The sequence below is a fragment of the Panthera leo genome, chromosome A2 (assembly GCF_018350215.1).
Source record: "Panthera leo isolate Ple1 chromosome A2, P.leo_Ple1_pat1.1, whole genome shotgun sequence".
NCBI classification, from domain to species: Eukaryota; Metazoa; Chordata; class Mammalia; order Carnivora; family Felidae; genus Panthera; species Panthera leo.
In genome coordinates, this window is record NC_056680.1 from 95056426 (window position 1) to 95081365 (window position 24940).

A 24940-nucleotide genomic window follows, 5' to 3' on the forward strand; every position below is an offset into this window, starting at 1 on the left:
GTCCATGCTACGTAGCCACTCCCACGGCTCCTTTCTATAAGCCAGTCTTGTCTTTCCAGGAAAAAGAACATCTGCTTTTTCGGACTGTAGCCCTGATCTTTCATCCACTCCGGAGGAGTGGGATTTTATAGTCATCTAAAGAAATTTTCATGCATACATGTGAAGAGTATCATTTTTGGAATTTCATATTCTTCATAGTAACTTTTCCCATCCTTTAGAGAGTTTTAATTGTAATTTTTGTATCTGCTTTTTCTAAACTAGTAAAAGCTAGTTTTCTGGAACTAGGTTACAGACAGACTTTGGCCCATTTAACAAGGTCAGACTGTTTATTCTTGACAGAATTCTTTCCCACTGTAAAAAGGTACTTTTAAATGCCACATTCCAAGAGCGGTGCCAGTAAGCCACTGAAGCATATTTTCCCACAAGAACTGATACCATGTGCAGTCCCCACCTCACTGAAATCACCCAGCGTTACATAAGGTACAGATAGTATTCAATGTCACTGTGAAATCGATCAACTGAAGTCTCCCAGCAAGTATTTAGAGCTTCCCTACATTTCATAGCATTGTAACCTTTAAAAAAGTAATTAACCAATATGAAAATGAGAAAGAGGGAAGGGAAGGGTAGCTTTAGAAATTAAAAAACAAAATTTAAGATGGAAGAAGAATAGAAAGCTTGTACCCAAACCTAGAAGGAGTAGAGATTCTTCTCCTTGATTTTGGGGCTTTTATGGCTGAGTTGTTAAATTTACAGCCCCACTTTTAGATTCTGCCAACCTTCAAAATAAATATATGAGCAGCGCTAAAGTAAATTCTCCTACGCTTTCCCTTGCTTTCTTTTGGATGCTTCGCTGAGACTTGAAGGTAGATTATTCCTCCACAGCCAACTGTAAAGTTTAACATTCAAATTTATGAGGGATTTAAAAATCATCAGTATCCGTACAGATGTCAGGGGCAACGATGTCATTCAAACTCTGTGCTTCAATCCCTTAGAGGAAAGGAAAACAGAAAGCGGGAGCAGTAAGAGGGAACAGCTCAGCAACCCGAAGAGCATCATCTAGAAACCAATTTGGCATATCAGCAATAAGGTCAATAAAATATGAAAGAAAATCCATCATTATAAAGCAATCATATAAAAGTCTGAGCTTCACTTTTGGAAAGACCTATATACAGATTAACATAAACATGGACCTAATCTCAAGAACCCAAGTAGACTAAATAAAATAACTAAAAGAAAACTACAATGCAGACATATCAACCTTTCCCCATAACATCATGGTTCCTCCAAAGATCCCAAAAGATCTTAATTTTTAATTAAAACATAGCATGCAGAAAATGTAAGTGCACAAGGTGGGGAGGTGCATGAAAGTTTATGATATTGAAGAAGTAGGGATGAAGGACAATGATTATCTGAAGGTTAGCAATGACTGCCCAGACAGACATTCAAAGTATAAGTGCAAGTGGAATTGTTTTACTTCCTCAGAGCTCAAATTGCTATCAGGGAGTGACGCAGGCAACTGGGAAGATTAGCTGAAAGTTGTGTCTAAACCAACAAAACGAAACAAAACAAACATTTAGATGCTTTATAAACACAAACACAAAACCTTGTAACTGATGATGCAGTGACCCCAGCAGCAACATGGAAAATGCCGAGTTGGAAATTCATTCATTGATTCATTGGTGAAAGCAGGGAACTGGGAAAGAATGTTCAAAGAGTAAGTGAGAAATTTGGTGTTTTTGGATGACAGGGAATATACGTTTATGTGTACTGGGGTGGTCTCTCAGCAGCAGGACAGAAGGGTAGGTTGGGGCTACACTACAAAAAAATCTTTGCATGCCATGCTACTGAGTTGGAATTCATTCTTTAGGCACTGAAGAATCATGAGGATTCATTTCATTCCTTCATCGTGTATTTATCGAGTGCCCACCATGGGCCAGGAAGGTACTGCGGGGAACACTCAAATAGTGTAAGGTTTGGATTCAGGGAATAAAAATGGATACATTAACAGAAGTTCAGTAACATATCTCAGCGTAGGAACTTATACCATGAGACCTGCCAAAGTCCAAGAAAAATGAAGATACTACCACTTTCCCCTTCCTTATCTGAAGTAAGTAGCAACATTTGTAAAACACAAGAAAGCTCACATATCCAAAGAATATGTGAAATAGGATGTAAAAATGCAAGTTACAGAAACACTGTTTTATATTCAATTCTAAGGATTTTGTCTTCTACTCCTTTGGATGAACATTAAGACACCTGAGTTAGGCAAACATAGGGGAGATGAAATTATCTCATTAAATACAATTTCCTGGACAAGCCCCTAACCAACCAAAGAAGGCACATGCCCATAAAAATGTTAAACAGAACTTTTTCTATCTTCTGGATCCCTGACAAATCCTTTGTCTGCAAAAAACCTTTCTAAAAGCACTCCATCTTGCCAGGCTTAGACAATACTTGGTGTTTACACTCAGACTTGGCCTCATGTTCTGAGATCTGAATGGCATCACACAGGGTGTCTATAGAAGGTAATATAAAAACCTAGGTGACAAGCAGATCCTGTCTTTATGGTACCTCGATAGGACACGGTGGCCAAACAGATGTATGGAATCAAAGAACATCCTGTCCTTTCTTCGAGTAAAACACCCGCCAGGCAATAGCATTACAGTTAAACCGTTTTCGTCCAGAACTAATTGGCAACAGCGACCACTTATGAAGAAGCTAGATAGAATTAGGTGAGTCAGATGAAGGACTATCTTTTATAAATGAGGAAAGCAGTCATTCAGTTAACTTCACAAGTATACGTGGTGCAGTTAAATACCACATGTACACACCCACAGCAGCTTTCTTTACAGTATGGAATACATTATCTTTTTACATGGGAGAAATTCTCACAGTGGTCATCAATGCTTGCCTTCACTACGCAGGCAGAGTTAACCTCTAAGATGGTAACTCAAAATGTTTTATTACCACTGAGAATGTGCAAATGAAAGATCTGGATGGGTTTTCATGTTTGTTTTGGCTCTAGCATTTTCCACGTACCCAGCCCTGGGAATCCTAAAGAAAACGTGTCCTGTTCCCAGCTCTGTGCACTGCCCCATTGTGTTCCACTTCCCTCACTGGTGAAAGTGAAAACGAAACCGGCACAAACACTCCATTGTTAACTATGAAATATGTACTGGCAACTGGAAATTTTCACAAAACAGACCTGGTTGTGTCATGGCAAGGGGATGTCGAGTGGGGAGGGAATTACAGGAGCCTTTCCGGCTTCAGAGGTTTGTCCTGCACTTTCGCTGAGGTGCTGAGGCGACAGGGCTTTGGGTTTTTTCCATTATACTCGATTCATGCTCTTCGTTTGATTTACTCAGTATGCACTGGCAGCATTTGCAGGCTTCTGTGGGAGTAACTCGGCTGCCCAAGCTGAGGCACAAACCTTGCCAGGTCTCCATAGTAAATACAACATGCACGAAGAGGAAACAAGCATAAACAATTTACTTTCTCCTGTAAAAGATGATACTGTTCTCCTATCTCTGGTCCTGCTTCACTGTGTCAGCCTAGTGGTACCCACTTGCTGCTGGAAAGTGAACTACTCCAAGCGTCAACAGAGAAAAAGAGTGCAGACTGCATGATGTGCACATCCACGGGGCCTGCATCCAGGCAGGTTCTGACAGGAGACCCTCCAAGCATCTCACATTCTGGCAGGGGTGAGCAGGGAGAGCTTCCCTGACCCCAGCCTGTGAGGGCTCCTGAGACACAGGGCCTGATAGAAGCGTGTTCCTTTCCTTTAGTGCACTTTGGTTTCTAACTATACATTCCTTTGTGTGACTATGTGATGAAGATCTGTCTCCTCATTTTGATGATGGGCTCCAGGAGAGCAAAGACCGTGCCCATTTCTAGTCCCCATCATCTCTGAGGTTCATGGACAATGCTTGGCACGTGGAAAGTCATCAGTAATTATTTGTTGACTGAATGTTACAACTCCATTTCATTACTCTTCTCCCTTAGGCTTATCAAAGGTTTCTGAATCTGCAAGATTCCTTCAGTATTTACCGAATGCTACCAAACTAGGGGGAGAGTAGGGAACCATGTATTGCTGGAGGCCAAGAATGGGTTGTAAGCAATTCCAATTTTTGTAATACTTGTGGTAGTAAATAGATGAATGATCATCAGTAAGTTCCACATAAAAAAAACAAAACAAAAAAAAAACAAAACCCAAGTGAATTCTTCCAATTCGTAGAGCTGTCAAAGAAAGGTCTTCACATGTTTATTATTTACTTGTTGTCACTGGTGATTTCTGGAGTGGAAGATGTTTTCAGAACACAAGTGTCTCTTAATAGGACAGATGATATGGAAAAACAGACCTTTGGAGAAGGGGAATATAATTCAGCTTAGTGAGAATGTCATTAAGTCACTAAAAAGACGGAAAACTTGCTTACTCTTCCATTACAGTACAATGTGGATTTTTTTTCTCCAGACTATGTGTACTACACACAGGCATTTGGGGGAAAAATGCTAATTGTACCTTTTGTGTAAGGGTTGGATAAAGGCCCTCCAAATATACTGTCCAAATGAGCTGTAAGACTGTTCACTGCAGAGCAGGAACTGGTTTATGGCAGGCCATTCCTGGACTTTATCTCAGCATGTGAAAAGTTAGAGACAGTAAAAGGAACGACCTCATTTTAAGGCGCAGTCTTGTCTCTATCCATGGGCAGATTTCTCGTGACTGTCCTAGGGAGTGACTGGCTCGTTATAACTGTCTGGGTGTTCTGGCAATTACATCTGGATATAAACACATCAACACTGGCATTGCTCTGGATGGCCCTTGACATAGTCTGATGTACAGCGAGTGCAGCACGGCATGTCACTGTTGCGACTATGCATCTGTGTGATTTTAAGGGGGTGGACACCCACAGGACCGAATCAAGAGAATGCTTGGTGCTTCCTAAGCAACGATACATTTACAAGATGTTCCAGTCTGCACAAGTGCGGCAGAAGTTTTATTCTGAGGTCTGCATAGAAAGTAAGTTAGCCAGGAGGTGTAAGTTCATGCCTCCCTTTATGCCTCTACCCTGTGTCTAAATGTGGCATGACCTAGTTGTTTTTTAATTACAATGTTAACAAAACTTAAAATACATTTTAGAAAACAGACTACTGGGACACTTGTGGAATCTCTGGATGCCCTTTGCAGACCCAATAATTCCACAGAAAATAGTCTGATGTCCCCTGAAGTATTGGAGCCTATGGTGTGAAGAGGAAGGGAAAGGGGATGGTAGGTAAGAGCCAGAATATAGATGTTAGAATTCCCCAAGCTATTTACAATCTATCTGGCGAATTCAGACTTAACCTGGCCACAAACGGCCTGCGCAGTGTCAGTTTCCTTACTTCCAAAATGAGATGGTTGATAAAGAGTTCTCCAAACACTGGATCTAATAGCAATGGTGTCACCCTGCATGATGTATGATCCAACTTAGAAAAAAACATAGTAAAGATTTTGCATCATAGAGATATGAAGACTGCTCCCTCCCTGAACCATTGCTCACCGTGCTTCAAGATCATCATAGTCATCCTCGGGCTAGTGGTGGTGTCCTAGGTTCTGCTTCTCAGACTCCCTGTCAGACCTGCCTGCACAATCACGGATGATCATTGGCTGAGTGGTTGCTCTCCATTTCTCTTTGATCTTGACAGACAAAAATGAGGTGCACCGTACAATGCATCTGACATGGGAAGTACTTAGAAATGGCAAGTTTAGAATGACTCTAAATATAATTTTAGCTAGCCTTGTAGTCATTTTACTGAATAAGCACACAGTCTTGAAACACTTCTGTCACCGAGATCATAGAACCACAAGAGTCATGATTCTTGCGTGCATTACTTATGTGCAATGGAAAGAACCTTCCCCTACTCTCTTCGGTTTCCCACACAGGCAATATTTCAAGACAGGTCACAGAAGTTGCTTTTCACGGTTTCAGAGAAATTGCTGCTAAAAAGAACCCATGTCAGGTGGCAAGTGTAATGGGCCCTCCCGCTGTTTGCAGACCCAGATCCTTCTTGGACCACAAGGGGTCTCAGGCACATATTTACGGACACTCCAATCCAAACGTCCACACTCTGCCCGTATGACTGCGAACCGTTGCTGTCCGACTTGGGTGAACACACAAGTGGTACAATCTGCTCTCAGGAGTTAGGACCTGAGGCAAGTCCATGCAGTTCTCTGTCAGTCAGGGAATTCCAACGCCCTGAGCGAGGCAACAGAGGGTCAGGGGTCTCAGGCTCTAGCTGGAATATGCCTTGCACCTTGGAATCCACGCTCCATGAATGGAGGCCTGGCTGGAGAGGGGCCAGTGCAGGCTCCTCTAACGTATGAGAGGGGTGACTGAATGGCTGAGTCAGTTAAGCGTCCGGATCTTGACTTCGGCTCAGATCATGATCTCACGGTTCATGAGTTGGAGCCCCACACGGGGCTCCGCACTGACAGCACGGAGCCTGCTTGGGATTTTCTCTCTCCCTCTCTCTCTGTCTGCCCCTCTTCTGCTTGAATGCTCTTGCTTTCTCTCTCAAAATAAACAAACATTAAGTAAAAATAAAGTATGAGATCCAGGCCAGGGGCCCCTCTTGCCTGAGTCTAAGGTATCCATGGTAGCCATTCACATCTTAATTCTATAACCTTTGAATAAATAGGTATAAACACCGTTTCTCTGTATGGGTACACGTGCACGTCTGATTGTATACTGAGCAGCAAGTATCCAATACTCTCTAAAGACATCTGAGTGTCATGCTGGAGGCATCCCAGTAAAGTCAGGCATCTAAAGGACACTTAACCCTCCCCTATCAGATGAAGACAAGCTTCATCATTTTTTATACACCCTAAGTTATGCACCACCTACAGCTACAACTATGGACCAGACTTATAACAATTGTCCTAAATTTCTACCTCTAAGGCTAATTCCTTCAAGGAGCTTACAGCCTGATATAGCAGACTCCCAAAATAATTACAAACAAAACAGAAAGCAGTATTATGAAGGACATTAATAAGATGTTACTCTGGAAACACTGAGGGACGAAGGTGGGATTGATTTCTGTAGGGAGTGCCAGAAGGGGACATTTGAGTCAGGGTTTGGAAGATGACTAATAGATAAGCACTTCTCATGGCTGTTAGATGTCAGTTTCGAATCAGTTAACTTGTAATTCCTTTAACATTCCACAGATTAAGTTGATTCCCAGGTCCGGTATGACATAGCCCACTAAAAAATGTGTATTTCCAGGAAGTGGAGTGCAGTCTTTTTCTCTTCAAGAAATTCTAAAAATAAATACCAGTTCAGTCTGAAAAATTGTGCTTCTAAGTCTTTATACATCGCCATTTGTACGTAAACTACATGCATCACGATACTAAGTGGATTTTCCCTAAATCGAAAAACACAAAACAATGGGAAAAGTTTTAAATGCAGTGACCTTTAGGAATCATAAGCTTTATTACTGGCATGAAATTCCAGCTATCTTTCTTGCAAAAAAAGTCAAATCTGTTCCCAGTGTCTTTTCTGGTTGCTAGTATTTTTTACTTTATGTCACTATAAGAAATAGAGTATGCGGTACAAACTAGACACTGAAAAATCAGGTATTTATGACTGCCTTTCCCTTTTTCTCTATGAAATAATTTGTCTACATTTTCCTGTCTGAACATATCCACTGTCAGCAAGAATGGAATGTTAATTGATGTTACGCACAAGCTGGGCTATCATTCCTCAAATTTAATAAGCAAAAAAGAAACAAAAACAAAACAAAACCAACTGAGTTTCCTGTTTTTATTTGTGATTTTTTGTGCCCATTTGGGGGTGATCAAAATAAAGCGTCTGTCTCAGTTATGGCTCATCTTTCCCTCAATTAATGTACCTAAGATCAGTTCCTTCCATCTGCTACCTCTGATGACCACAGGGATCACAAAGCCTCTTTAAGCTTTTCCTCAGGGACTGCAACTACATTCTAAGGAAGCAGCCTACCTAACCCTTCCCAGTGAGGAAACACACATACTCAGCATTTCTGCTGTGATTATGTAAGAATACAAGGGCTCCCTTGACCCAGCCCAAAGCTGAGGCGTATCCTTTAAATACCATCTTGTGCCTTGTCTTCTCAAAAGTGATGGGCAAAGAGAAAACAAGTATGATTTCTCTTTTAACAATGGTGACACACTCCAAGGAATCCTCTGTAAAACTTCTGACGGCCCTAGGTAAAGTACACAAAATTGCGAAAGTACGTGGTCTTAAGTGTCCAGGTTGTAGTATCCATATTTTGGAGGTGAGGAAATGGAATACTTTTGTAAACTGAATGTTGTTCTAAGACAAATTCTCTCTCTTAGAAAATTTCCAACTCCCCTGCTGTTTATTTCTCAGTTGAGGCATTACTGGAATTTCAGTAAACAATTCTTTGGTAGGCAGAATAGCAGCCTCCTTGTGGCCACTGCCATTCCCCAAGTCATTAAGATGACCAAAGATGCTGCCATCCATTTCTCAGCTGTGCCCTCCACCCAGGGCAGTGCTGCCCCTGACTGAGAATCACTTCGAGGCTAAAGATGGACCAGGTGAAAAATGACATACTGACCCAAGAGGATTCCTTTTCTTAAGGCTTAATCTAATGCCTTGAGGGCAATTTTTATAGTGTTCACGGATCCCAAGGGATGCTCAGCATCAAACTCCTATCCCAAATAAGCGGCACAGTAAAGGGACATTCCTTGGCTTTCTGTATCTCTGCATGAATTCACTGTATATAAAATAGGTCTTTCAAAGGTAAGAGTTACTGGTGCCTACTTCTGGGCTCTTTTTATACTCTGGGTGCAGAATTTCAAAAAATTCATCTCAGAAACAATGAACTAGAAGGAGAAATAGAAGGTAACCGAAGTCAATAGTTTATTATGGTTTTGTGTCTGAATGAGACCAAATAAACAGGATACTGTAACTGTCATTCTCTGCCAACATAGGGCCTTGGGTTTGCTCTTTGTATTTTGGCTTGGATGAAGGCTTCCCCCAGTGTGGGGTGTGGTGTGTGGGGTGTGGGGTGTGGGGTGCTGCTTGTTCATGGGCTATCCAAGTTTACTATAAATTTAGTATCTTCACAGCAACACAGCTCCAGAAGAACGCCTTCACACACCTTTGCAGGTACCTAGCTGTTTCTCAAACCAGGTCACTACAGACAGGTCAATGTTCCTGACGCCCTTCTTCCCTAACCCTTGAGCTGTATTTCCCCAGACTTTGCATATGCAGCTCTGGAAATAGTGGTTATGGCAAAAAACATTTGGAAACCTGTAACTGAGTCTTTTCTAGCGGCTACTATTTTTGCAACAGGTCCTACTCATGGCAAGCCCAGTCTGGATGTGTCTGTAGTTGTAAGCAAAACCCTTTCTTCCTAGCCCTGTTTGTTTGTTTATTTATTTTAATGTTTATTTATTTTTGAGAGAGAGACAGAGCACAGTGGGAGAGAACAGAGAGAGAGAGAGAGAGGGAGACACAGAATCTGAGGCAGGCTCCAGGCTCTGAGCTGTCAGCACAGAGCCTGACGTGGGGCTCAAACTCATGAACTGTGAGGTCATGACCTGAGCTGAAGTCAGACACTCAACTGACTGAGCCACCCAGGCTCCATTCTGTCCCCCAAGTGACCATGGGCAGTAATAATATTAGGGGCATGGTATGGGGAAGTTCATCATTTAAAAGAGGAAACATAAACCTAATGAAAGAATAGCACTTTCTTACTCACCACTGAGGTAAGAGCCATCTGAAAACTGTAGATGCGGGCAAGGCCAAAGTCAGCCAGTTTTATTTGTCCGCTGCTGGTCACCAGAATGTTCTGAGGTTTTAGATCACGATGCACTACTCGGTGAGAATGAAGAAAGTCCAGACCTCGGAGAAGCTGAAACATCATATCCTAAATAAAACAAACAAACAAAAAAGAAAATCAATAAACTGTCACGATAAATTTAACACAGTGAATCCTTTGTGTTGGAAGTACTTGACGGGTATTTGCTGAATAAATGAATTCGTCTCCCTTTCCATCTCTCCAGTCCGCCATTCTCAAGGTCACTACAAAAAATTTCACATCAGCCTGTATTTTATTAATGAAAGGAAAATTTAAAAATAGGTTCAGATGGCATAGGAGATATTCTGGAAGATAAATACCAAACTGGTGTCTGTAGTTAATGCTGGGGAGAGGAAGTAGGTGGTAAGAAGGGAGACACTTTTTACTTCATATACTTTTATATGATTTAATTTTTTATTTCAACAATTAAAATCCAGTAAATGGTAATATTAATGATAATTCCTATTATTTAAAATTTGTTAAACATTTATTTATTATTGAGAGACACAGCATGAGCATGGGAGGGGCAGAGAGAGAGAGGGAGCCACAGAATCCAAAGCAGGCTCCAGGCTCTGAGCTGTCAGCACACAGCCCGATGCGGGGCTTGAACTAACCAACCATGAGATATGACCCGAGCTGAAGTCGGACGCTTAACCAACTGAGCCACCCAGGCGCCCCAGTAATTCCTATTATTTTTATAGCACCTAACACTAAGCAGTCACTACAGGTCAACCACCACTCTAAACACTTTCTGTTTAGAAACTCAGTGCACAACCAAACACTGAGGTAAATACTATCATTACCTCATTTTATAGGCCAAGAAACAGGTGTTTGTAATTAGCCCAAAGTAACACCACTATTCAAGAAATAGTGTTGATCAAACTATAGTCTAGAAAAAGTGAGTTCAAATTCAAATTCCCAGTGCACTCCTTTATTAGATCAATGATCAAATGAGCATGTAAAGCCAGGTAAGCCATTTAATCTTGCTGAGCCTCAATTCTCCTGTCTGTAAAATGAGAAAGCAACAAAGCCTACTTCCTAGGATCACTGTTTGTAAAGCACTTAACGCAGTGGTGAGCGTTCAATAAATGGTAGCTATTACCACTTATGGAATGGAGAATGGCGGATATTCAGAAAAAAACCTAATGTCACATCTTCTTCTAACTTTGGGACTGGTAAATTATAAGATTTAAAACTCAGAAACAGTGTCTGAAAGTAGGAATTTAAGACCCTGAGCATTTGATACTTTGAAATCTAGGGTTAACAAGATTGACCTACCCCCCAAATATCGTGAGAAACAAGGGAGGATGGAATTATTGTGTTCACATAAGGGTTAGAGAAATGGTAAGGCAGTATCATGGGCTTCACAGCTGGCAGGGGCTGCAAGGACACATTTGTTCACTAGCTGGACCATACTTGGTTATAGGGTTATGGTACTGGTTCTTCCTTCAGAGCTGGGGGTTCTGTCTTTACATCCTGGCTTGTTTAAAACCAAAACCTCAATATTCCATAAAACTAAGAGAAAACAGTGCTTACTTTTTAAAAATAATGTAATGAGATTACATGAAGTAATGTATGCAAACAGGGGTAGTGCAGTTCTGGCACATATTAAGCATTCAATGAATGACAGTCATTAAAGTGTCCCATTTCCCAGGGGGAGACAGAGTCACAAACACCCGTAAGAAAATGTGGCCAGTGCCACAAGGTCAGTGAACAAAGCACTAAGCAGTGGTGTGTAATGAATGACACAGGTGTACTAGAATCCTTTCTGATGCACCTCAATGGATATTCTGAATGGGCAGGGTTTTTACCTTCTAAGTTTTCAAGGACAAAACCCTTGCAGAAGACTGCACTGTCGAGGGTCAGTTCTTCAAGACCTGAGAACCACTGCAGGTCACACACCTCTCAATGCACACACTTCTAGTGTGAAAACAAAGTGTGCGATGTTAACAAAAGTCTACTGGGGCAAATCCGTCACTACTGGAAACGTATGCACACGATTTGTAAGCCCTGGAGTTTAAACAGCTTGACTAACCTAAAGTAATGCCATGCTGACTTGTCACCTATAACTTCTTACGTGCTGAACATCAACCACGTAAAACTGCACAAAGAATAAATCTGTTTGGTTCATTTTTTCGTGTTCAAACAGTTTAAGCAGCCAATTAGCAGAATAAAATTTTTGAAATTTGAACTCATTAAGTAATAATAAAGCCCATCTAAACTTATAAAAAGGCTGATCCACAGAGTAAAAAAAAACAAAAACAACAAAACCAACAACACTGAGTAGGGCACCCATTGGGATGAGCATTGGGTGTTGTATGGAAACCAATCTGACAATAAATTATATTTAATAATAAAAAAAAGTGTGTATTGCTTTTACTTGTGTATTCATTTATATAGGACATACATCTTTCTTAATTATTAAACTGGTATATGTTTAATGCAGAAACTTAACAAAATTTTTTACAAATCCAGAGGAAGAATAGAAATCACTCAAAATCCTATCACTCAGAGAACAGAGAAAACTTCACTGTTAAATAATTTTTGTCTTGTCTTTCAAAATTACAGCTATTATTGTATTTGTAGGTATAAATATATATTTACATATTAAATATGTGCTAAATAGGGGCGCCTGGGTGGCTCAGTCGGTTGAGCGTCCGACTTCAGCTCAGGTCATGATCTTGCGGTCCGTGAGTTCGAGCCCCGCGTCGGGCTCTGGGCTGATGGCTCAGAGCCTGGAGCCTGCTTCCGATTCTGTGTCTCCCTCTCTCTCTGCCCCTCCCCCGTTCATGTCTCTCTCTGTCTCAAAAATAAATAAAACCTTAAAAAAAAAAATTAAAAAAAAATAAAAACAAAAAAAAATAAATATGTGCTAAATAATGTATAGCACATACAAACAATACTAATATGTAAATGTATTTATAAATAAAAATGATTATTCTGTACACATTATTTTGTGATTGTTTTAAAAACATTTAATAATCATTATGAATGTTTTGCCACTTCAACAAAACTCTTTTGCAATGTATCTTTTTTTAACTCAATATCATTTTTATTTTATTTTATTTTTATTTATTTATTTTTTTTAATATATGAAATTTATTGTCAGATTGGTTTCCATACAACACCCAGTGCTCATCCCAAAAGATGTCCTCTTCAATGCCCATCACTTACCCTCCCCTCCCTCCCACCCCCCATCAACCCTCAGTTTGTTCTCAGTTTTTAAGAGTCTCTTATGCTTTGGCTCTCTCTCACTCTAACCTCTTCATTTTTATTTTATTTTAAATGTTTCTTTATTTATTTTGAGAGAGAGAGAGAGAGAGAGAAGAGAGGCGGGGGGGGGGGGGGGAAGAGAATCCCAAGCAAGCTCCATGTTGTTAGCGCAGAGCCCTATGTGGGGTTTGATCCCAAGAACTGTGAGATCACGACCTGAGCCAAAATCAAGAGTTGGATGCTTAACCGAGTAAGCCACCCAGGTGCCCCAATACAATATGACTTTTAATGACTACATGATTTTCCTCCCTGGGATATGCCATAGTAATTACTATTTGGTTTTAGTTGGGTTATTATTTTTTTTTTTTAGTTTATTTATTTTGAGAGAGAGAGAGAGAGAGAGAGAGAGAGAGCCTGAGTGGGGGAGGGGCAGACAGAGAGGGAGAGAGAGAATTCCAAGTAGGCTCCGTGCTGTCAGCACAGAACCTGATGCGGGGCTCCATCTCACCAACTTGAGAGATCATGACCTGAGCTGAAATCAAGAGTCAGACACTTAACCGACTGAGCCACCCAGGTGCCCCAGTAGTTGTGTTATTTTGTAACTTATACCCAGAGTTTAGTTCTCCTTCATTTAAAGACTAGGGCACAGGAAAGAGACTTGCTCCATTATAACTATTACCACCAGCATAGTTTAAATACTGCCAACCGGTATAATTACACTAACATTGAATCCACGTAAATGATGCTTACAGATGTATGGTAGGTTGGTTTTACATAAGAATTAACATTCTTTAGATTTTACTAGGCTATTTAAGAAATATTTTTGTTGAGCAAACTGGGCTTTCTTTTAAACCTACAATACCCAGCTACAAGAGTTTTTTGAACTATGTGAGCTTTGAATTAAATGATTTGAAAAATTTTGCCCAAGTCTCATGATCTTCAGTAATTCAACTGTAAGGTAGGTTGATACATGTTATAGACTTGTAAGAAGTGTGATTTGGGGACCCTCCTCAACCTTTAACCATCATTCACTGGAATACCTAACCTCAAAGGGAAAATATATGCAGCTATGTTGGGGACTCCAGTCACAAAGAAGAAGAAGATGTGGTCCCAATTCCTGAGAATTATATGAATGAATAAACTGTAACAGTAAACAAGGAAGGAAAAAACACCTTTACTTCAGAATCACAAGAAGTGCTTGGATCAAAGATATTTCAAAGGATTCTCTACTTAAGCTTATTATCTGTTCTATCTCAGTTTATAGTATCGTGAGACATACGTTTAAATTAGCTCCTCAAGATTTTAATCTCAATTAATCTGTTTTATACAAGACGCAAATATTTCACAGTAATCCTGATGATGCAATGCAGTGAGACTACGGATACTGCCAATTAAGGCTCTTTAAGTTAAACACAGGTTTAAAACCTTTTTACGTTTCAATGCACAATTCTGGTGGAAGAGGTTTAAACATCTAGTCATACTCATGACAGATAAACAGTCACTTGGGGCCATCACTCTGTATCTTTCCGAAACACGTGCCATGGAAGCATGTTTCAACAGGACCCCATCATGGAATGAAGTCTGGCTCCCAGGGACTTTGGGTGGGGTATTGTCCTTGGCAACCCCCCTAGGAAGATTCCAGACTTTAGTCTGAATACCACAAATCTGTAAAGCCTTGTAATCATTTCTTTTAGGTGTTCTACAAGTTTAATCCTGTTATTTCTTTACAAACAAAACAAACAAGCCAGCTGAAAAGTTACCTCAAGCTTTCCTAATGGGAAAAAGATTTTTCATTGGGTCTTTTTTTTTTTCCCCCAACTACAAAGTATAATTAGTTCCAAAAGATAATGAAAACATCCAATTTATATTATATAGTAAATCACAGAGATGACAGCTTTCAATAGACAATTCTGGGTTTTTGGATAGATCTATGTGATGTAGTCACATCCTCAAGATTTTAGCAACAAAAATGTACATCAATAGTCTAAAAACTAAAAATAAGGGGCACATGGGTGGCTCAGTTGGTTGAACGTATGACTCTTGATTATGGGTCAGGTCGTGATCTCAGGGTGGTGGGATCGAGCCCCATGTTGAGCTCTATGCTGAGTGTGGAGCCTGCTTTGGATTCTCTCTCCCTCTTTCCCTCTCAGTTAAGTGTCTGGCTTTGGCTCAGATCATGATCTCGCAGTTTGTGAGCTCAAGCCCCGTATTGGGCTCTGTGCTGACAGCTCAGAGCCTGGAGCCTGCTTCGGATTCTGTGTCTCCCTCTCTCTCTTTGCCCCTCCACTGCTCATGCTCTGTCTCTCTCTCTCTCAAAAATAAATGAATGTTAAAAAAAAAAAAGAACCAAAAAAAGACATGTACAAGCTATAGTCAATGATAATCATTTTTTTCTCCTTATAATGTGTAAACTACAGTCTTCAAATTTGTTATTCAAGTTTTGATAGAAGTACCTTCCTAATGATTTGTTGTTTCCTACAAAAGCCTCCTATCCAGTTTGTTTCCTATGAAGGATGTTACAGGAGTCTACAGTCTAAAATGGATTACATACAACAAAGGTATCTTAAACTGACAACATTCTGGTTTAAGGTAGGGGTTTAGCATTAGGAATAGAAATAAAAGATCATGACAGCCTACATATAAAGGGTGATGGGAAAGCCACAAAGAAAGCAGAGCACTTCGGGGGTGCCTGGGTGGCTTGGTCAGTTAAGCATCCTGATCTCACAGTTCCTGAGTTCAAGTCTTGCATTGGGCTCTGTGCTGACAGTTCAGAGCCTGGAGCCTGAAGCCTAATTTGGATTCTGTGTCTCCCTCTCTCTCTGTCCCTCCCCGGCTTGTGCTCTGTCTCTGTCTCTGTCTCTCTCTCAAAAAAATAAATAAAATAAAATAAAATAAAATAAAATAAAATAAAATAAAATAAAATAAAATAAAAATAAATTAATTAAATAAACATTAAAAAAAAAAGTAGAGCACTTTAATAATAATGACAACAATGCGGGCTAGGCCCAGGATCCTTTTTTGTTTATGCTGATTAAGACTATGTATTTTAAAATGCTGGTTTAAAATTTTTTTTTAATGTTTATTTATTTTTGAGGAGAGAGAGAGAGAACATGAGCCGGGGAGGGCAGAGAGAGAGAGGGAGACAAAGAATCTGAAATAGGTTCCAGCCTCTGAACTGTCCGCAGAAAGCCTGACGTGGGGCTTGAACTCATGAACCATGAGATCATGACCTGAGCCAAAGTTGGACGCTTAACCAACTGAGCCACCCAGGTGCCCCTATTTTAAAATTCTTAATTGTGGTAAAATACGCATAACATAAAATTTACCATCTTAACCATTTTTGAGTATATAATTCAGTACTAAGTATATTCACCTTGTTGTGCAAGGTTGTGCAATCTCCAGAACTTTTCCATCGTGCAAAACTTAAACTATACCTATTGAACAATTCCCTATTATTCTCTTCTCCCCAGGTCCTGGCAACCACTCTTCTACTCTATGAATTTGACTACTCTAGATACCTCATGTAACTGGAATCATACTGTATTTGTATTTTTGTGATTTAGCATAATGTCTTCAAGATTCATCCATGTTGTAGCATATGTCAGAATGTCCATTTTTAAGGCTGAATAATATTCCATTGTATGTATATTCCACATTTTGCTTATTCATTCATGTGTTGAGGGACATATGGGTGGTTTCCACCTTCTGGTGACTGTTAATAATGCTGCTATGAACACAGGTATACATATATCTCTTTGCAACTTTGCTTTCAATTATTTGGGAGATACACACACACACACACACACACACACACACACACACACGCCCAGAAGTGGAATTGCTAGATGCAGTCCCAGGATCTTTTAAAATCACAGTTCTCCTACAAAGTATGGTACAATATTCTACATAAGCAACGGAGTAGTGAATGACAGAGCCATGTCTGGATCATTCAGCAGGTCATACACTCACTGGCGATGTCACTCACTCCGATTTCTGTGCTCAAGGAGAATCTGCTGTTGTCACCACATCAAGCTCACTGTACAGTACACACCTTTTACTCTACTTCAAAACTTGACAGAAGCTCCTTCAAGCTTTCACTGATCAATTCACAACGATAACAATGGGCTGCAAAGACTGCTTTATAAACAGATCCCCCCTACTTCTCGTTTTGGTCCTCAGGAATACCCAAAGAATGCTTCACCCAAAATCACAAAGGGCAAAACAAACTTTGGAAAAGCAAGAGAGGGGGGTTAAAGCAGGTTCCTTAAAACCTCGGACCACCTGGAAGGATGTAATTGGTGAATTCAAAGCAAGCAATAAGTGGGAGGACCTGGTGGAGATGAGCTGCAAGAGTCATGAGTGAGCTTTGTTTCAGAAAAGGGCAGTCAAACTGCCTCATATTCCCCGTCACATCACCACTGTGCCCAGTGGGTCAGGGATGGTGGGAAAGGGATAACGGAGGGCAACACTGCTCCTCTCCAGCTCTTCAGCAGAAACAAAGGCAAGGCCCCTAATTTCAAGTGCTGCCTTTCTATTTTTACTGCTTCTAGGCAACTGGATAAAAGCATAATAAAAGTGGCTTTGTATGCCAATTTCATTAATAAAATGTGTATCCTAAAGACAGAATGAAAAGAATCCATATATTATTCATTCCTGGGAGTGATGCTAACGCTGAATCCGTTTCAACCAACCAGGAAAAAGAAAATAACTAATTTTCACCAAGCCTGGAAATGTTGGTACTTGAAGGACAATGTAATGACTAAATAAGTGGACAGTTTGAAAGAAGGAATCGTTACGTCACCACAATGGCTATTTTTAACTCACAGTGGAAAGTCATCAGGAATTGAAACTACAAATAGCAATGTTAATTATAACTTTTTCAGAGCAGGATATAAAAATCAGCATTGCATAAATAAGAAAATACAAAGTACAACTGCCTAGGTTTTTGACTAATGACCCAAACGGTTTCTGTTCACGTTGTTTTGTAATCTTTTTAAAAACATTTAGCCACATACTGTGGATATATCCCCATTTCAACACATATTATTTGTAATTTCTTTAAACAATATGCTCTATTGGCTGCATTTGGAAAAATACCTTCTCATCTTTCCCCATTCTCCTTCTCATTTCCCTCTTTTGAGAATTTTCCCCTCCCTTAGTACTTCCCTCCTCTCCAAATGAGGTAATGTATTACAAAAAGTTGGTTTTCTGTTCCACAGAGTGGAGCATATTATCATTTGTTTACGGTACCAGACATTGTTGGTTGCCAGCCACGAATGATTGGTCCAAGGTAATCACATTCCCATAAATTTGTTGGAAATTGATCTAGGGATAGACATGAGACCTAGTCCTAGCCAGCGAGACGTATGGACAAATCTGCCGTAGAGTTTCAGGAAGTATTTTTCCCTTTTATAAGACGACCACAGTAGAAAATTCTTGCTGTACTTCCTCCTCACCTCCCAGCCCCCACTCCCTATCCGTGCATCTTACACTAAATGCTGCTGCTTGAGGACCTGAACTTGCAGTTGTAGCAACCATCATGAAGCACAAAGGGAGACACCATCTGTACGCATAAAATGCCAGAGTGTAAATGAGAGAAAAAGTCTGGGTCTTTATGACATTGCTGAATAGCTGAACAACTTTGAGGTTGCCCACCTCTGGTCTTGTAGTTTTAACAGTAATGCCCTTATTTAAAGCTTTTTTTTTTTCTATTGAGTCTTCCGTAATTTGCAGTTGACAATTATTATAACAAACCAAACTTAACTAAAATTGTACCAACTGAAACCTGTTAAGGTCACTATCTTTCATTCAGAGCCCTCTTTGCCAGTGTGCGCTGCCTCTCTCCCCACACCCTGCCCCTGCCCCACTACGGGGCCTGTATCAACATTCTTTTCCTGTTGCCAATTATCACTTCCAGGGGGTTATCTTTTTCTCTCTGAGACTTATTCCTCCTTCCATTTGTTGTCACAACATTTTCTTCTTCATCGCCATCATTTGCTATCAATCCTCCATATTCCTCAGGGACTATGGCTCATCCTCTCTACCCTATACGCACCATTTTCCTGCATGACTTCAACATTATGCAGCTAGGATGCCCTAGCTAGTACCTTAACTTCAGAGACCTTTGACATCATTAACCCCATTCCATTATTTACCATTTATTTCCATGGCTAAAACTAGGAATGTGTTATTACTCAACTCTGACATAAAATATTTTTAATAAAAAAAGTTTAAGTTACTTTAATCACACTTATTTGGATATCAAAATGTCACTTGAATTTACATAAGCTTATCAGACAGCATAACTAATTAAATTTGCAGAGCAACTTCTTCACACACCATGTGCTAGGTCTGCCAATTCCCTCATCTTTCTTGTTGGTCATTTTATCTTATCTTCTTTACAAAGCTTAATCCTCAGTTAGCCCAACCACTCTCTCTTTCTTGGCTGTTATACCAGTGATTCAGACAGCTGTTATGGGGTAGGGGTAGGGCATGATCACGTATGTGTCCCTTATCGATATGAAAAGGTTTCCTTCCTTCTACACAGTATTCATCTCCCTCCTTATGCTCTGGATCTCATTCAATGTAGCTTATTCAAGTACCTCCCCTTGCTCTACTAGCCATTCCCCTACTACACCTGGGACTTCTTCCCTTTCTATTGCCCCTTGACCAATAAACAACCCAAGCGACCCCCTTCTTCTTTTTTTTTTGTTTGTTTATTTATTTATTTATTTACGAATGAGTGAGGGAAGGGCAGAGGGGGGGTGTGGGGGGAGAGAATCCCAGGAGAGGCAGAGAGAGAATTTTGACACGGGGGCTCGATCCTCTGAACCATGAGATCATGACCTGAGCCGAAATCAAGAGTCAGACTGAGCTACCCAGGTGCCCCCTTTTTCTTTTAAGATTTTATTTTTAAGATCTCTACACCCAACGAGGAGATCGAACTCACAACCCTGAGATCGAGAGTCACATGTTCCATGGATTGAGCCAGCCAGGAGCCCCTCCTCTTCTTTTCTTGGACAAGGATCTTTACACAGCAATGCACATTTTCCTAATTCTTATCCACATCACATCACTACAATGAATGCAGATGCAGCAGCTCTTCCAAGATCACCAATAACCACTTGTTTGCCACAACCAATGGGACATTCCACTCCTCACTTAACCTTGCCATGGCATTTCACACTGGGTCTCGCCCTCCTATTCACTGTTCTCCAAAATAAAAAGACCTTCTATGTTTCTCATTAGAAATGTAATGCATAATTAACATAATAAACATATTTGTTCTGTTAAAAAAGCCAAAACACAAGGAAAAAAAATACCACCCACAATTCTCCCATCCAAAGACAATCATAATCAATTAACACATTGGTGGTTCCTTCCGTAATTTTTCTGTACATGTATTCTCATATAGAAAGTTATTTTCCTTTTATAAAAGGAATACTAGTGTATGTGATTTTGTAATTGCCTTTTTCACATCATAATGTATACTGGACTCTCATTTGCACATCAATGAATACAGGTCTACCGCTCAATTTTTTTTATCTTTGTTTTTGTTTTTTTTAATATGAAATTTATTGCCAAATTGGTTTCCATACCACACCCAGTGCTCAACCCAACAGCTGCCCTCCTCAATGCCCATCATCCACTTTCCTCTCCCACCCACCCCCCCATCAACCCTCAGTTTATTCTCAGTTTTTAAGAGTTTCTTATGGTTTGCCTCCTTCCCTCTCTAACTTTTTCCCCCCTTCCCCTCCCCCATGGTCTTCTGTTAAGTTTCTCAGGATCCACATAAGAGTGAAAACATATGGTATCTGTCTTTCTCTGTATGACTTATTTCACTTAGCATAACACTCCCCAGATCCATCCACGTTGCTACAAAAGGCCAGATTTCATTCTTTCTCATTGCCATGTAGTATTCCATTGTGTATATAAACCACAACTTCTTTATCCATTCATCTACTGCTCAATTTTTAATGGTCATGTGATATTCTACTTTTATTTACATACTATCTTTGGCCAGAAGTTTTAATTTATCAAATTACCCACTTTTTAAATTCTACTTTTATCATGTTCTAAACTACTTGAACTTGTTTCTAGACTTTGACTTGTTTGGCTCTGTTTAGGGTACAGGGTATCTCTCTCCTTTAATAATTAAGTATTTAGAATTTGTGTTCATATCTGGTAGGGCAAGTGTCCTCTTTCCATTCTTTATAAAATATTCCTGGATATTCTAACATGTTATTGTTCTCAAACGATTTTAAGATCATTTTGTTAAGTTCTCATATCCTTCCACAAACACCTTTCACTAATTTTTAAGAAATTATAATTTGGGGAGTCTTTCATAATTTTTAATCTTTCCTTTTCGCAACATATTGTGGCTCTCTTTTTATTCAAGTCTTCTTCTGACTCCCTCAGTAAAGTTTTGTCACTTTTTTTTCACATAATTCCTACATCTGTGAGACCCCTACTATAGTAGGCTGGTGCTCATCCTTGCTTACATGTACTGTACTGTTTCCCCACTGATCTCATTCCTCAAATCTACCCTTTACTCTCTGGCTAGCTTGATCTTTTTAACATGCAGACCTGATCCCATCAGATTAGTCTTATGCTAGAATGCCCTCAGACAAAGCCCACCTGGCTCTCTGGCCTTGTCTCTTGGAACTCCTGAAGACCTTCTCCATCTTTACCCACTCGCTACCCTATGGCACCGCCTTCTGAAAGAGGGGCCTGCTTTAGTCACTCTTCCTTCATATTTATGAGGCTCCTAGGACACTGTATTAACAGGTGTCTGTAAATGTTCAATGACTTTTCACTAAGAAGTGAGACCCAAACTAAAGTGGAAATGACTATGCAATCTATAAAAGCCATTAGCTTAAAAAGGACTCACTGATTCTTCCCAGGAAGAAATACTTTAGCAGTGATAAAACTCTAGGGAAACCAGAAAAAGTAGGTTTGGATCATGGGATAGGGATCCAAGAGGAATCACATATAAATCAGTATCCCTACCTATTAGCCAATACAGCATCTTCATATGTGTGTTAAGACTTTTGGTTCATTATTTCATAAATATAATACCCTTATGTCTATAATGAACTTCACTGAAGAATGGAATAAAAACAGTTAAAGATGTTTTCTATCTTACCACCTCTATCCAAAATTCTTTTAGCAGCTGACCATCAAGAGACATGGACTTTAGCACACTGTTCCACAGCTAGAAGTATGGCTATAAGTAAGTCTCTTACCCTCTCTCATCCCTAAGAAAAGGATTCTATAGATCAAATCATTTTCCTTAATGCATCACTTAGGTACAGAATTTGACCACTGGCTAAATCTCCCAGCACTTTAATTTCATGCCACCACATCAACGTTTCTCAAAGTGTGGTCTCTTAATCCAGTGCTACTAAATTCCATTTCATCTTGGCCACTGGCTGATTGACTCACCAAGGCCCAATTTTTTTGAACCTCAGTTTTTCATTTATAAAAATCAGGATAAATTCTTCCCTTCCTCCATCACAGAACTGCAAAGAGATATTATCATTTTACATTATATATTTGATTTGCTTTTTAAACTGTCAAGTGCTATTGAGCTAGACAATAAATTCCCAGAGAAACAGGAATGTGGGGCATGTTTATACTCTCCATGGAATCCAACAAAGCACCTCACACAGAGAAATCTGTTGATTTTACTTGATTTGATGAATTACTTAACAGTGTATATAGATAGGTATGGAGATGAAGTATAATGACTTTTGCTCTTGGCTTTGTGCACAGCAGTTATATAAAACATCCTCACCGATTAAGCTGATTCCTGAGTCGTTAGAGAAAAGGCTACAATCCTCCATTGTGGTTTATCAGTTATTCACTAAGAATTTAAGTGTTTGCCACGTGGAAACACAAAAGAAATCTCTCTTGGAAATGTATATAACCTAAGCAAGCCACCTGCATGTGAGATTCCAAATTTCCATTTAATGATTTAAAAGAAAAAGCACTAAATTTAGAGCAAAAAGCATTACATCTGAATTTCTAGTCTTACTAGTCATATAGCTTACTAGTCATATAATCTAAGGCAGGTCATTTGCAACCGTTGTGGGCCTTGGTCTTCACAGCTATAAAAATGGAAATAACCTTGAAGACACTTAATAAGATATTATATATTTATATATAATTACATATATTGTAATAATATATAATTACATGTAATAAGTAGAACATGAAATACTGAAGTACTTAAATGGTATAAAGTACATGCATCGTAATGCTACCATTTATATAAAAGAAATATGAAGCCCCTACTATGTGTCAGGCATCATGTAGGTGATATTACACAGAAACACCTAAGACAGAGACTCGGGGTGCTCTTGTTTTACTGGGGAGAGAAAACAGAAATCTACACTACACACTTCAGGTCGGTATATGGCAAGGGCTACAGATGGCATGGGTGCTACCGGCATCGAGTGAGCACTGCGGAGGAAGCTAGCATCCACACTGACCTTGGAGGTTGGGGAATCATCTGCCTGGAAGGCCACACTAGCAGAGGCTTTAGAGAACAAGTGCTCAGGACCAGCAACCACCCCTGCAGAGGGCGCATTGCGAAAGGGGACCACACTGCAAAGGGTTTTACTGCTGGGCCTGTGTAGGGAGTGGATAGAGTCTTGTAGTCAGGAAACTAGTGAAAATGTGTAAAAGAATGGTATGTTATTATTGATGCTTTTGCATACAGAATGGATGGGAGGTGCTGTGAGGAGCCTATTCCCCTACTCTGGACATAAGACAGGAGGGTCTGAACTCGAAAGGGAAAGCAAGAGGAAAGTCAATTCACAAGAGAAATGCAATATGTAAATGTCTGTTTTCACAGGTCAACTTTAACAGACCATCTTTTGAGGGCTCTGCTACGCCTCCAGGTTTCACACTGGGTGGCCTTGGGCCTGTTATTTAAGCTCCCCTACCCTCGAATCAAGCCTTAGTTTCCTCATCTGTAAAACGGGGATAATACTTTCCTCTAGGATGCTTGTGGAGACTAAAACCAGTGTGTGAACCCCCCAGCTTGGGTAACTGGAACTGGAACAGGTTTGGAACTGGTGCCACTAAATCAAGAAGAGGACTCACCGTTAGCCATGGCATCTGGCAGAGTTCAGATCCATCTAGTTTTCTCTTGTTAGGACGTGGACAGCCTCCCATCTTCCCAAACAGTGATTATTAAGATCAACAAACACTACTGTGTGCCTATTAGAAGGTACAATCTTTAAAATATTTATTATTTTAATTAAATCAAGTGTTATGTTGCCTGTTCTTTATTTTGCAAGTCTAAAGATGGCTAGCATTTTAGACCTAGATGCATCCTTAGAAATTATGTTATTTACTGAATGCATAATATGTCTCTTTTTGCAAATAACCTAACTTTCTGAAGTGGCTTTAAGTTGCTTTTTACCTTGTATCTAAACTGATTTTTCTATGAGGCGTCCAACTGGTAAGGTTCCCTCAAACTGTCTCATAGGTGCTTTCGCGGATAATAACCGTTTACTCAAAGAATGCAATATAACTTTTTATTTAATGAACATATATATTCAGAAACTAATACGGAGGAGGGAAAAACATTATTAATGAACTTTATTACATAATCAACTTTGGTTGCTTTCTGAGCTTAACAAATAAGAACTAGAATTTGTGATATTATTTCCTTATGTTATCCATTAATGCTGAGCTGTGTGCATTCCAAAAGAGAGAGGGGGAGAGAGGAGCAAACGAGGACTCTGAAAAGAACACTTAGCTTCATTTGGTCAAAAAATGGTCTTTACAAAGGTTTTTATTATAGGTCATAAAACACTGCTTACCACAATGTACCTTTCCTTGAAAAAGAAAAGAAATCCCTACAGTGGTGAGAAGCCGA

General features: G+C 39.9%; 1 protein-coding gene across 4 annotated transcripts in view; it reads right to left on the bottom strand.

Moving 5' to 3' along the window:
- CDK6 (cyclin dependent kinase 6) overlaps positions 1-24940 on the bottom strand; it is a 247832-nt gene that overhangs the window by 121163 nt on the left and 101729 nt on the right. For all 4 annotated transcript variants that reach the window (XM_042917832.1, XM_042917860.1, XM_042917853.1 and 1 more), the window contains one exon: positions 9739-9906. In XM_042917832.1, coding sequence (XP_042773766.1) covers positions 9739-9906 — 168 coding nt within the window. The remainder of the gene's footprint in view (positions 1-9738; positions 9907-24940) is intronic.